This window comes from Nycticebus coucang, chromosome 5 (assembly GCF_027406575.1).
Source record: "Nycticebus coucang isolate mNycCou1 chromosome 5, mNycCou1.pri, whole genome shotgun sequence".
In the NCBI taxonomy this organism is placed as follows: domain Eukaryota; kingdom Metazoa; phylum Chordata; class Mammalia; order Primates; family Lorisidae; genus Nycticebus; species Nycticebus coucang.
The window spans coordinates 141,538,061-141,552,524 of record NC_069784.1 but is presented as its reverse complement, the minus strand read 5'-3'; the positions used below and the strand labels follow the sequence as shown (position 1 = coordinate 141,552,524).

The window sequence follows — 14,464 nt, the reverse complement described above, 5'->3', positions numbered from 1 at the left end:
TAGAATTCTGGAGTGAAGCCATCTGGACCAGGGCATTTTTTGGTTGGAAGCTTTTTTATTGTTTCTTTAATCTCAGTGCTTGAAATTGGTCTGTTCAGGAGCTTTATTTCTTCCTGGCTGAGTCTAGGGAGAGGGTGTGATTCCAAATATTGATCCATTTCCTTCACATTGTCAAATTTCTGGGCATAGAGTTTCTGGTAGTATTCAGAGATGATCTCTTGTATCTCTGTGGGATCAGTTGTTATTTCCCCTTTATCATTTCTGATTGAGGTTACTAGAGATTTTACTTTTCTATTCCTCGTTAGTCTGGCCAATGGTTTATCTATTTTATTTATTTTTTCAAAAAACCAACTCCTTGTTTCATTAATTTTCTGAATGATTCTTTTGTTTTCAATTTCATTGATCTCTGATTAGATTTTGGATATTTCTTTCCTTCTACTGAGTTTAGGCTTAGATTGTTCTTCTTTTTCCAATTCCATAAGATCTCTTGTGAGATTGTTGACGCGCTCTCTTTCTGTTTTCCGAATGTAAGTGTCTAAAGTGATGAATTTTCCTCTCAAAACTGCTTTTGCAGTATCCCACAGGTTTTGGTAGCTTGTGTCTTCATTGTTGTTATGCTCAAGGAAGTTAATGATTTCCTGTTTTATTTCTTCCTGCACCCATCTGTTATTCAACAGAAGATTGTTTAATTTCCATGCCTTTGGGTGGGGTCGAGCATTTTTGTTAGAGTTGAGTTCCACCTTTGGGTGCCTTATGGTCTGAGAAGATACAAGGTAAAATTTCAATTCTTTTGATTCTGTTGATATTTGTTTTGTGTCCCAGGATATGATCAATTTTGGAGAATGTTCCATGGGGTGATGAGAAGAATGTATATTCTTTATCTTTGGGATGGAGTGTTCTATATGCGTCTATCAAGCACAGTTGTTCTAGGGTCTCATTTAAATCTCTTATATCTTTGTTTAATTTCTGTTTTGAGGATCTGTCCAGCTCTGTAAGAGGAGTGTTAAAGTCCCCTGTTATTATGGTATTATCAGATATCATATTGCTCAGACTGAGTAAGGTCTGTTTCAAGAATCTGTGAGCATTTAAATTGGGTGCATAAATATTTAGAATTGAAATGTCTTCTTGTTGTATTTTTCCCTTGACCAATATAAAGTGACCATCTTTGTCTTTTTTGACTTTAGTTGCTTTAAATCCACATGTATCTGAAAATAAGATTGCAACTCCTCTTTTCTTCTGAATTCCATTTGCCTGAGAAATTGTCTTCCAACCCTTGACTTGGAGCTTTAATTTGTCTTTTGAAGCCAGGTGTGTTTCTTGCAGACAGCAAATGGATGGCTTGTGTTTTTTTATCCAGTCAGCCAATCTATGTCTCTTCAGTGGGGAATTCAAGCCATTAACATTTATTGAGATAATTGATAAGTGTGGTAGTATTCTGTTTGTCTTATTTGGTGAGAGTCCATTGCTTAGTTTTATCTTTTGCATCAGTGTGGAGGTTAGGTTCTGTCCTTTAATTTCTGAGTTCTTACTTTGCTGCTGATCCATTGTGGTGGTCAGTGTGCAGAACAGGTTAAAGTATTTCCTGTAGAGCTGGTCTTGTTGTGGCGAATTTCCTCAATGTTTGTATATCCGTAAATGATTTGATTTCTCCATCAATTTTAAAGCTTAGCTTAGCAGGGTACAGAATTCTGGGCTGGAAATTGTTCTGTTTAAGTAGATTAAAAGTAGATGACCATTGTCTTCTTGCTTGGAAAGTTTCATTAGAGAAGTCTGCGGTCAATCTGATGGATTTGCCCCTGTAGGTCAACTGGCGCTTACTCCTGGCAGCTTGCAGAATCTTTTCTTTTGTCTTGACTTTGGACAGGTTCATCACAATGTGTCTTGGAGAAGCTCGGTTAGAGTTGAGGCGACCTGGGGTCCAATATCCCTCTGAAAGCAGTGTGTCCGAATCTTTGGTGATATTTGGGAAATTTTCTTTTATAATATTCTCTAGTATGGCTTCCATTCCTCTGGGGCATTCTTCTTCCCCTTCTGGAATTCCTATAACTCGTATGTTGGAACGCTTCATAAAGTCCCATAATTCTGCCAGTGAACGTTCTGCTTTCTCTCTCTTCTTTTCTGCCTCTTTTACTATCTGAGTTATCTCAAGAACTTTGTCTTCTACCTCTGAAATTCTTTCTTCTGCATGGTCTAACCTGTTGCTGATACTTTCCATTGCATCTTTAAGTTCTCTAATTGACTGTTTCAGTTCCTTCAGCTCTGCTATATCCTTTTTATATTCTTCATATCATTCATCTCTTATTTGATTCTGTTTTTGGATTTCCTTTTGGTTATTTTCCACTTTATTAGCAGTTTCCTTCATTGTTTCCATCATTTCCTTCATGCTTTTCATCATGTGTATTCTAAATTCCCTTTCTGTCATTCCTAACATTTCTGTATAGGTGGAGTCCTCTGCAGTAGCTACCTCAGGGTCCCTTGGCCGGGTTGTTCTGGACTGGTTCTTCATGTTGCCTGGAGTTTTCTGCTCATTCTTCCTCATGAGTGATTTCTTTTATCTGTTTCCTTGCCCTAATTTTCCTTTCACTTCCTCTTGCTCTTTAAGTTCTCGTGCCTGTGGAAGTTGCGGGCGGGTTTAGATGGATTGAACACACGCGACCACTTGCTGGTTTTCCACTGTTTTAGTCCTCCTCTTGGGGTCCAGAAGTCTCTCTCTGACTCCCTGTATCCTCACAGGGGTGATGATAGGCAGATCCCACCAGCCAGAGATACCTGGAGTCCTATCTCCCGAGACTCACGGTGCCCAGATGCAAGGAAGCTGTTACTCGGCCGCCATCTTGCTCTGCCTCCCAGTAGTGTATTTTTGAAGATGCTTCAATTGTCTGCTTGGTGATGTATTTTGTACCTTTTGTTTGTATCCTGGGGGTCGTAGCTTACCTCAGCAGGGTTGATGTGCGTTATTCAACCTTCTCTCTTGGTGCAGCTCTAATCCACCAGGTTACTTGCTAAATTTCTGTCCTTTAACTCTCCTTCTGGACAGGAGTCTCTGTGGAAAGCTGGCTTCAGTCAGCCATCTTGTCTCCGCCCCCCACACTTTTCCTTTATGCAGAGTTAAAGGGCTGACTGTGGGAGCATCCTGCACAGATTTTGCTATTTGCAAGAGTTCCTGAACCAACCCTCCTCAGATACTGAGAACTGACTTTTTTGTTTGTTTGTTTTCTTGAGACAGAGCCTCAAGCTGTCACCCTGGATAGAATGCTGTGGTGTCACAGGTCGCAGAAACCTCCAGCTCCTGGGCTTAAGCGATTCTCTTGCCACAGCCTCCCAAGTAGCTGGGACTACAGGCATCCGCCACAATGCCTGGCTATTTTTTGGTTGTAGTTGTTATTGTTGTTTGGCAGGCCTGGGCTGTATTCAAACCCACCAGCTCTGGTGTATGTGGCTGGTGCCTTAGTCGCTTGAGCTATAGGTGCTGAGCTGAGAATTGACTGTTTTTGTAGGTGCTGCCAAGCTGAGTTTTAAAGTTTTTTTCCCAGTCTTTGTCTCCTGGAGTGAGGTCTGAGCCTCATAGCAGCTCCGTATTCTCCCTGCACTTGTTCCTTTCCATGTCAGCCCTTCCCCATTAGTGTCATAGGGCCTGCTCATAGTTTGCAATTCCATGATGATTAATGACGTTTGACACCTTTTTCCCACATTTTTTAGCCATTTAGATATTCTCTCCTTTTTTTTTGAGACAGATTCTCACTATGTTGCCATCAGTAGAGTGCTGTGGCTTTACAGGTCACAGCAACTTCAAACTCTTGGGCTTAGGCGATTCTCTTGCCTCAGCCTCTCAAGTAGCTGGGACTACAGTTGCCCACCACAATGCCCAGCTATTTTATTTTTTTGTTGCAGTTGTCATTGTTGTTTAGCAGGCCCAGGCAGGGTTTGAACCCTCCAGCCTTGGTGTATGTGGCCAGTGCCCTACTCACTGAGCTACAGGCGCCCCCTAGATATTCTCTTTTTGATATATGTGTTCAAGTCTGTTGCCTCTTTTCTTTTCTTTCTTTTTTTTTTTTTTATTAAATCATAGCTGTGTACATTAATGTGATCATGGGGTACCATACCCTGGTTTCATAGACCGTTTGACACATTTTCATCACACTGGTTAACATAGCCTTCCTGGCATTTTCTTAGTTATTGTGCTAAGACATTTACAATCCACATTTACTAAGTTTCACATGTACCCTTGTAAGATGCACCGCAGGTATGATCCCACCAATCTCCCTCTGTTGCCTCTTTTCTATTAAATTGTATTTTTCTGATTGCTTTGAAGGAGTTCTGAATATGTTATACACATAAGCTGTCTCTTCAGATTGGTTTGCATTTTGTAGTTTTATTTAAATGAAATAATACAGTAGTCTTTAGAAAATTTTTAGAATGACATTTATATATTTTTGGCGTATCTGTGATATTTGGATATATATATATATATATGCAATGTGCTGATCAAATTAGGGTAACCACAATACCCATCACCTCAAATGTGTGTTCTTTGAGTTGGAAACATTACAATTCTTCTCTTCTAGCTATTTTGATATATACAGTAAAAAATTACTATGATTTCACAATTGTACTGTGAAATACTGGAGTTTATTCCTCCTCTGTAATTGCATTTTCATGCCCTTTAACCAACTTCTCCTCATCACCCTGGTTCCCTTCCCAGCCCCTGGTAGCCCTCTCTGCTTCCACGAAACCCACTTCATTAGCTCCCACATGTGAGTGGCGCCACGCAATGCCTGCCTTTTTGTACTTGGCTTATTTTATTTAACATAATGACCTCCAGTTCCATCCATGTTGCTATAAGATAACAGGATCTCCTTCTTCTGTGTGGCTGAATAATGTCCACTGTGCACATGGGCCACATTTTCTTTCTCTGTCCATCTGTTCTTGGACACTGAGGTGGTTCTGTATCATGGCTCCTGTGAATAGTGCCGTAGTCAACATGGCCTTGCAGGTATCACATTCATGCATGGACTTCCTGTCTTTTGGATATACATGTGGCCCAACAGTGGGATTGCTGGTCACATGTCCCTTCTATTTGTGGTTTTCTGAGTGGCCTCCACAGTGTTTTCTGGTGTGGCTGTGCTGATTTTCATTTCCACCAACAGTGCCTGAAGGTCCCAAATTCTAGTCAGCCTTCATTGTATTTTCTGTTCTTTTCTTAGAGCAGCCATTCTAATAGGATGAGATGCTCCTTCATTGTGGTTTTGATTTGCATCTCTCCCATAATTAATGATATTAAACAATGTTCTGACACCTACTGGCCTTTTGTCATGTTCCTTCCAGAAATGTCTATCCAGCTGTTCTGCTTCTTGGGTCCTCCTGTGAACTCCGGCCGGCCTCTCTTTCCTAGCCTGAGTCCTCTGGTCCTCCTGTCAGCTCCCGGCCGGCCTCTCTTTCCTAGACTGAGTCCTCTGGTCCTCCTGTCAGCTCCCGGCCGGCCTCTCTTTCCTAGACTGAGTCCTCTGGTCCTCCTGTCAGCTCCCGGCCGGCCTCTCTTTCCTAGACTGAGTCCTCTGGTCCTCCTGTCAGCTCCCGGCCGGCTTCTCTTTCCTAGACTGAGTCCTCTGGTCCTCCTGTCAGCTCCCGGCCGGCCTCTCTTTCCTAGCCTGAGTCCTCTGGTCCTCCTGTCAGCTCCCGGCCGGCTTCTCTTTCCTAGCCTGAGTCCTCTGGTCCTCCTGTCAGCTCCCGGCCGGCCTCTCTTTCCTAGCCTGAGTCCTCTGGTCCTCCTGTCAGCTCCCGGCCGGCTTCTCTTTCCTAGACTGAGTCCTCTGGTCCTCCTGTCAGCTCCCGGCCGGCTTCTCTTTCCTAGCCTGAGTCCTCTGGTCCTCCTGTCAGCTCCCGGCCGGCTTCTCTTTCCTAGCCTGAGTCCTCTGGTCCTCCTGTCAGCTCCCGGCCGGCCTCTCTTTCCTAGACTGAGTCCTCTGGTCCTCCTGTCAGCTCCCGGCCGGCTTCTCTTTCCTAGACTGAGCGCTCTGGTCCTCCTGTCAGCTCCCGGCCGGCTTCTCTTTCCTAGACTGAGTCCTCTGGTCCTCCTGTCAGCTCCCGGCCGGCCTCTCTTTCCTAGACTGAGTCCTCTGGTCCTCCTGTCAGCTCCCGGCCGGCCTCTCTTTCCTAGACTGAGTCCTCTGGTCCTCCTGTCAGCTCCCGGCCGGCCTCTCTTTCCTAGACTGAGTCCTCTGGTCCTCCTGTCAGCTCCCGGCCGGCCTCTCTTTCCTAGCCTGAGTCCTCTGGTCCTCCTGTCAGCTCCCGGCCGGCCTCTCTTTCCTAGACTGAGTCCTCTGGTCCTCCTGTCAGCTCCCGGCCGGCCTCTCTTTCCTAGACTGAGTCCTCTGGTCCTCCTGTCAGCTCCCGGTCGGCCTCTCTTTCCTAGCCTGAGTCCTCTGGTCCTCCTGTCAACTCCCGGCCGGCCTCGCTTTCCTAGACTGAGTGCTCTGGTCCTCCTGTCAGCTCCTGGCCAGCCTAGCTTTCCTAGCCTGAGTCCTCTGGTCCTCCTGTCAACTCCCGGCCGGCCTCGCTTTCCTAGACTGAGTCCTCTGGTCCTCCAGTCAGCTCCTGGCCGGCCTCGCTTTCCTAGACTGAGTGCTCTGGTCCTCCTGTCAGCTCCTGGCTGGCCTCGCTTTCCTAGACTGAGTGCTCTGGTCCTCCTGTCAGCTTCTGGCTGGCCTCGCTTTCCTAGACTGAGCGCTCTGGTCCTCTTGTCAGCTTCTGGTTGGCCTCTCTTTCCTAGCCTGAGTCCTCTGGTCCTCCTGTCAGCTCCCGGCCGGCCTCACTTTCCTAGACTGAGTGCTCTGGTCCTCCTGTCAGCTCCCGGCCGGCTTCTCTTTCCTAGACTGAGTGCTCTGGTCCTCCTGTCCGCTCCTGGCTGGCCTCTCTTTCCTAGACTGAGCGCTCTGGTCCTCCTGTCAGCTCCCGGCCGGCCTCTCTTTCCTAGACTGAGTGCTGTGTTCTTCCTGTCCGCTCCTGGCCGGCCTCGCTTTCCTGGACTGAGTGCTCTGGTCCTCCTGTCAGCTCCAGGCCGGCCTCTCTTTCCTAGACTGAGTGCTGGGATTCTTCCGCTAGCTCCTTATTCTTTCCCTTACTCTTTGTTTTCAGCACAGCTTTGCCTCCTCTGGCATGTGGTGGAGACCTGATATACATTATTTAACTGATAAACGATGAAGTGGTCGGATGAGGTAACCGGCATAATTTCATTGGTGTGTGATACCAAGGAAGTATGAAATGCCAAACTTGAGAGAATATTTAGTAGTACATTGGCAGGAATTTTAATGAATAAATTAAAAATGAATATATAAAATAAATATATTTGAAATATTAAATCTATTTCGTTTCTTAGGTTTGAGGTTATGTTGCACTCTTTCATTTTGTAAATGTTATCTATAATATTTATTTTTGTTTTTTGTTAATGTTCTCAGTTTCTAACCCTACAAGGACATAATCAGCCAATTACCACTGTGGCTTTTGGAAACAAAGCGGACCCACTTCTGATCTGCTCTGCATCCCAGGACTGTATTATAGTGTGGAGCCTGCAAGAGTGTAGAGAGAAAGTACTTCAAGGTGAATGAAAATTTAAAATATATTTTTAAAAATGCACGGAGGTAATAACTCATCCTTAAGTATACTCAGGGCCCTGTGATCGGTTTTCACTTCTTTGACCTTGTAGCCGGACATTCTAGCGAGATGTTCTGGATGACAAGCAGGTCAGGCCATCAGACCTGTTGCCGTTTGTTGTCTGATATTAGGCTCATTAGCTTTAATCTTATGTAATTTCTTATTTTAAAAACAGAATTTGGTGTATACCCTAAAACATATAGGCATGTTGAAATATTCTTTCCTTGCATGACCAAGTATTTCTGGGGCACATAAGCTATTCCAGGCTGGAGTCACAGTGGTGACTGAGAAGGGCTTGCCCAGCCACTAGGACCTGACAGTTTAGAGTTTGAGATAGATGAAGCAAGGTGTGAACAGGAAGGTCAGTGGCTATAGATCACTGGCCGTGTAGCAGACAAAGCAGATGGATAAGGGCAGGAGAGGGAATGAGGTGGGAGGCCTTTTGTGTAAGAGGTTTCTGGGAGAAAACTTTGGGGTGGACACAAGAAGGGGCTGCACGGGGGAGGGAGTAGTGGGTGGGGAGCAGTTGTCCTGTGTGGACAGGTGAGGGTTGGGATGTGCGTGCAGGGCACGTGTCCTGGTGCTGTACCTAGGCTGTGGACATCTGGCTGTAGACGTGTCTACACAGCCCCTCCCAGGTCACGTGGCAGAGCTTACTGTTACTGCTCTTTGGAAATGGGCTGGGGGCCTCACCTTGAAGCTGGGGTCCCCTGGGCAGCTTTGTCCCACACACTTGGCTTTGTGGCCTGGGACTGGTGGCCTGGCTGGAGACGTCCTGGGAGGTGTGCAGAGCCCTATTGCTGAGGTGCAGAGGGCACGCCTCCCACCTATCCCCCTGAAGGCACACGGCCCAGCCTGGAGCCAGGGTGGACGGAGGGAGGCACAGAATGTCCCTGTGATGCTGGGAGAGTCGGCTGCACTGACACCAGTGGTGGAACTTGCTCTAGGACTGGTCCCTCGAGGGACTGCGGTGGGCATGCTTTCCAGAGAGGTGCTGTACTTAAGGTGGAGCCCGGATGATCGAGTTGTTGCCACGTGTGCTGGAAATAAAATATTCCTGCTGGATGTCAAGGTGAGCCTGCGTGTCATGTGAGCAGTCCGTCGCGGGCAGTTCCCTGGGCCCCGCACACTGTCTTTTCTACCCTTCTTTTAATTTTTCTACCCTTATTTTTAAGCACTATTTTAAACTTGGCATATTTTAATAAACACTACATATGTTAGAAAAAACAAATGAAAACTTATCTTTATCTCGTTAGGAAAAACAAATGAAAACATTTCTGTATCTTGTAACTGGAAAGCCACTAAATCAGGTATAGGTTTTTATATAAATCGTAAAAACTTTATATGGAATCTGAGTATCTGGGATGACTATAGGCAAGTTCAGTGAAACACTTACTTGTTGGGTATTTTCCTACTTCATTGGTCTCTTCAAAACCCTCATAGCATAGCACTTCTGTTTCTCTCTTTTATCAAAATTTGCTTCTCATCAATAACCAGACTTTCTTGCTTATTTCTTCATTAGGATTGGTTTAAGTAAACATGTTATCTCCTCCAAGGTTGTGTGATTTTAAATCTGTAACCCAGGAGCTCTGCCCATGGTGACACCAAGTGTTATAAAGTAGGAGGTGGGAGTTAGTGGGAACACTGAGGGGGTACTTTTTGTTTCCTCTGAAGTCATGTTCCACTGGGGGCTTGTTTTGGAGATTATCAAAGCCTGACAAAAAGTCTCAGCTTCAGCTAAGAAAGCTGTTTGCCTGCGCTCACTTTCCTTGCTTAGGTTACTACTTGAGAAATGTCGATTTCCCTCAGTACCGACTTGGATAGTTGATGCCTCTGACGTTTCACTTTGACTCTCCTTGTTTTATTTTTCCTGTGAAGGTGCATCCTCATTCTTTCAAATGCACAGTTCGGCTTCTGATTATCTTTCAAATAATATTTTTAGAGCAATTTTTGTGAAATGATGGATAAGTCAAACAATTGAATTATTTTTGAGTATGAGTTCCATCATGGAACCAGTGCAGTGCAGACAGTTGGAAATATCAGCAGAGTGTTTGGGAAGGACATGGCTGATGAACACACAGTATGTGGATGGCTGAGAAGTTCTGTTCTGGTGATTAATCTTGAAATGAGCCACGCAAGTGACCTGAGACCAGGTGGATGATGATGAGCTGAAAGCTGTAGAATGGCAGAAATCCATCCCAGCCTGCAATGCATCAGCAGCAAGGCGCGACCCTACTGTTCCAACAGCATTGGACCATTCGAAAGCCATCAGCAAGGTCAGGAAGCTGGATAGGTGGGTCCCGCACGGATTAACTGAGGGTCAGAAGGGACATCATCCTTAAGCTTGCCTTTCTTTGCTGTCGTGACATAAAGGTGAACCATTTCTACACTTCCCTGTTATATATGATAAAAAATGGATTATTTTTGATGATCATAAGCATTTGGCACAATGGTTAGATAAAGATGAAGGGACGAAAGACTGTCCCAAACCCAAATATTCAAAAAAAAAAGCTAATGCTGTCTGTTTGGTGATCCAGTGCTGGTATAGTGCATTATAGCTTTGTGAAACGTGATCAGTGGATTACAATGGATGTAACCACTATAACCAATGGGGTAAAATGAGGATGCTTGTGATTAAGCAGCTGAGACTGGGCAATAGAGACAGACCATTTCTCTTGTAACACGATGTGTGACCACAGGTCACACATATAACACTGCTCAAACTTCCAAGACCAGACTTGGAAACCCTCTTTTGTTCACCGTATTCACCAGAGCTTGCACCAACTGTCTACCACTTTTTCCAGGCATTGGGCCGTGTCTTGCAAGGAAAAATATTTCTTTCTCATCGAATTGTGGAAAGCACCTTTTTTAAATTTCAGAGATGCTTGTTCTCCTAGCTTCTTTGCTGCTGGCATAAACAAGCTACCATTAAGATTTGAAAACTGGGGCGGCGCCTGTGGCTCAGTGAGCAGGGAGCCGGCCCCATATGCCGAGGGTGGCGGGTTCAAACCCAGCCCCAGCCAAACTGCAACAACAACAAAGAAAAAATAGCTGGGCGTTGTGGCAGGTGCCTGTAGTCCCAGCTACTCGGGAGGCTGAGGCAAGAGAATCGCTTAAGCCCAGGAGTTGGAGGTTGCTGTGAGCTGTGTGACGCCACGGCACTCTACCTGAGGGCAGTAAAGTGAGACTCTGTCTCTACAAAAAAAAAAAAAAAAAAAGATTTGAAAACTGTGTCAGCAATTTAGGTGCACATTTTAATTAATGATACTGCTTGTCTAAGATATGACAAACTAAACTTTTGATTTGAAATTGGATAGTTCATATTTAATGACCTAAATATATTGCCTTAAGAACTTAGATTAGCAAGGATGTTTGAACATAAAATATTAATTGATTTTCATGGGTCTAGTGTGTGGTAGTCAATTTGGGGATATAGGGAGAAAACATTTTTGTGTTGAAATAATTTTTGGAAACCAATTGAGGTTCTCAAAAAAGTTGCCATAACCAGGTAAGGCACAGGCAGATGACAGGGAGGCTGAGAGGCTGCCTCACTTCAATTTAATGGTCTTCAGAAGCTTCCTGGATAAGGTGGTATTTGAGTTGTAAATGTTAAAATGTTTTATTGTTAGCATCTTATAGTAATGGATTAACATTAGTCTACCCCACCATGTATCACATAATTAACCATTAAAATGGAAAGAATTAACATTGTTATGTTATGAAAAAGAAAACCAAAATTAATTAGGACGATGCTTAAAACTCCTAGTGTGAAGGAAGGTGCACGTCCCAGAAAGAGGAAGGGGTCCAGGTGGGCTGGGGTCTCGGCCATACACTCCACAGCCGTGAACACGGCAGGTGAGGCAGCAGACAGCTGTGCCAGACGTGTACACAGCACGTGTAAACCTTTCATGTGTCCTTAGTGCAGGCGTAACAAATTTAAGAAGATTTAGTGAGGGAAAATAATTTAATAGACATGGATGATGGGTTTCCAAGTAATTAAATAAGACCATGAATACTTTACATTTGTTTAATAGAATATTCAGCAAAGAACAGTTTATGAAATTTGGTTTGAATGATTTCAACTGAATACTGATTACTTTTTCATAAAGGTACTTTTTAATCAACATGAAATAAAAACATAGCTATAAAAATATTAAAGGCAAACAGTTTAAAATATTTTTCAGGGTATAATATTATTCTTAAATAAGTGACTAGCTTTATTTTATAAAAATTGAAAGAAATAGAAATGTATATTTCATAATGGTCTCTTGACTGTCCCTTTAGGAAAAGGCATTTTATAATCTTACTTTTTATTTTTAACAATGTGATGGTAATTGACATAATATTCTCAGTATTCTAAATTGCAGTTTTCAATGGCTATATGTTGTGTCATTAAAGAAAGTCTTCTGAGTTAAGTGTCTGTTGAATGTTGTCACTGTATACACGTGTGTGTATATATATTTTTCAGAACATCGTTAGGGGACATTTCTTCTGTCTAAATTGTGCTTAAGTTCAAGGAAAATACCCCAGCCCCAGGTGCCTGAGGTCTGATAGGGATGTTCCACAGGACGTGGGTGTGATTTTTATGCACACCTGATGTTCACCCACCCCAGGTGCCTGGGGTCTGGTAGGGATGTTCCCAGGATACGGGTGTGACTTTATGCACGCCCGATGTTCACCCACCCCAGGTAACTGGGGTCTGGTCGGGATGTTTCACAGGACGCGGGTGTGACTTTATGCACGCCCGATGTTCTCCCACCCCAGGTGCCTGGGGTCTGGTCGGGATGTTTCACAGGACGCGGGTGTGACTTTATGCACGCCCGATGTTCACCCACCCCAGGTGCCTGGGGTCTGGTCGGGATGTTTCACAGGACACGGGTGTGACTTTATGCACGCCCGATGTTCACCCACCCCAGGTGCCTGGGGTCTGGTCGGGATGTTTCACAGGACGCGGGTGTGACTTTATGCATGCCCGATGTTAACCCACCCCAGGTGCCTGGGGTCTGGTAGGGATGTTTCACAGGACGCGGGTGTGACTTTATGCACGCACGGTGTTCACCCACACCAGGTGCCAGGGGTCTGGTCGGGATGTTTCACAGGACGCGGGTGTGACTTTATGCATGCCCGATGTTCACCCACCCCAGGTGCCTGGGGTCTGGTCGTGATGTTTCCCAGGACGCGGGTGTGACTTTTATGCACACCCAATGTTCACTCACCCCAGGTAACTGGGGTCTGGTCGGGATGTTTCCCAGGACGCGGGTGTGACTTTATGCATGCACGGTGTTCACTCACACCGGTACCTGGGGTCTGGTCGGGATGTTTCACAGGACACGGGTGTGACTTTATGCACGCCCGATGTTCACCCACCCCAGGTGCCTGGGGTCTGGTCGGGATGTTTCCCAGGACGCGGGTGTGACTTTATGCACGCCCGATGTTCACTCACCCCAGGTGCCTGGGGTCTGGTCGGGATGTTTCCCAGGACGCGGGTGTGACTTTATGCACGCACGGTGTTCAGGCTGGTCGGGATGTTCCACAGGACGCGGGTGTGACTTTACGCACGCACGGTGTTCACTCACCCCAGGTGCCTGGGGTCTGGTCGGGATGTTTCCCAGGATGCGGGTGTGACTTTACGCATGCCCGATGTTCTCCTACTTTTTGTCTTGATCCTACTATGGAATTTCAGCTTGTGACACTGACGTCTAGGGTGCTGCTGAGCTCGAGGGGGTTTTAGGGACTCACAGAGTAAGGGATAACTTGCACGTGGCCTTCGGTGTGCTGTCTGGTTTTATTTTGGTGACTCTGTAGTGGAAAGCTTCTGAAGGAGAGGGCGTCCGGGGCAGGTCCATTCTGACTGATGGCGGGAAGAGGAGGAGGGAGGCAGAGGTGAGGAACGGAGGGCAGAGTGCTCATCCTGCAGGAGTCCAGGCCGCAGGACAGGCTTGAGACCCTGCGGTAGACATGGGCAGTGGGGAGGCAGGAGGTCCTGAAGAGGGGCCTGCTCCACGATGCTCAGGTCAGTTGCAGTTAGCTTTTCGTGTTTTAAAACTGCTGACAGTGTGGCCTGTGATTTCACAGGTTTCCCTTTGAGCCAAGGCAACTGAATTTTAATGTCTAGCTTTATATAGGCGTGGTACTATGAAAGTTTTGAGACAGACTGTGTTACAGTCCAGTATTTCACAAAGCACAGCCAACAGTGTGCTTTCTGATTCACCTGTTCAAGTTTCGACTTGCTCAGCGTATTGGTGTTGCTGAGAGGGCTTCACTTATTTCTATCTGTGAGGATTTTATGCTTCTTGACTTTTGTGTATCTCAAAACTTTCATAATGACCCGCATACAGACAGTTCTAAATGTGGAAGAAAGAATCATAAAGGAGAATTTAATAGCAGCTATTTTCTGTAATATACATATAACATGGTGATAATAATAATTACTAGGAAGCTCAGCTCCCATGTTCCTTCCCAAATCTTCTCAGGGTTTGTCTGTGCTGGCTGAGCTGGGGGGCCATCTGGGCCCAGTGACGGCAGTGGAATTCTGTCCGTGGGAAGCAGATACCATCATCTCAGTGTCAGAGGACAGAAGCTTTAAGGTGAGGGGTTGACATTGGATCTTTCAGATCTAACAAGGGCTTTAGACACATATCTGTGGACACATGGGCCCAGTGCGTTTGGTTCATGGCACTGCACGGAAATGGCTCTGTGTCTGCTGCATTTCTGTAAGGTGACTATTGTCCTGGTTTCCATACAGAAATGGAGCAGTGGCTTTGGCTGGGTCACAAGGCTGAGGAGCTGGGTGTGGATCCTGCAGGACAAGCCT

General features: G+C 45.5%; 1 protein-coding gene across 2 annotated transcripts in view; it reads left to right on the top strand.

The window, feature by feature from the left end:
- The window catches only part of WDR27 (WD repeat domain 27), a 165,704-nt gene that overhangs the window by 25,967 nt on the left and 125,273 nt on the right, over positions 1-14,464 (top strand). For both annotated transcript variants that reach the window (XM_053590356.1, XM_053590355.1), the window contains exons 3-5: positions 7,455-7,596; positions 8,598-8,722; positions 14,124-14,237. In XM_053590356.1, coding sequence (XP_053446331.1) covers positions 7,455-7,596; positions 8,598-8,722; positions 14,124-14,237 — 381 coding nt within the window. The remainder of the gene's footprint in view (positions 1-7,454; positions 7,597-8,597; positions 8,723-14,123; positions 14,238-14,464) is intronic.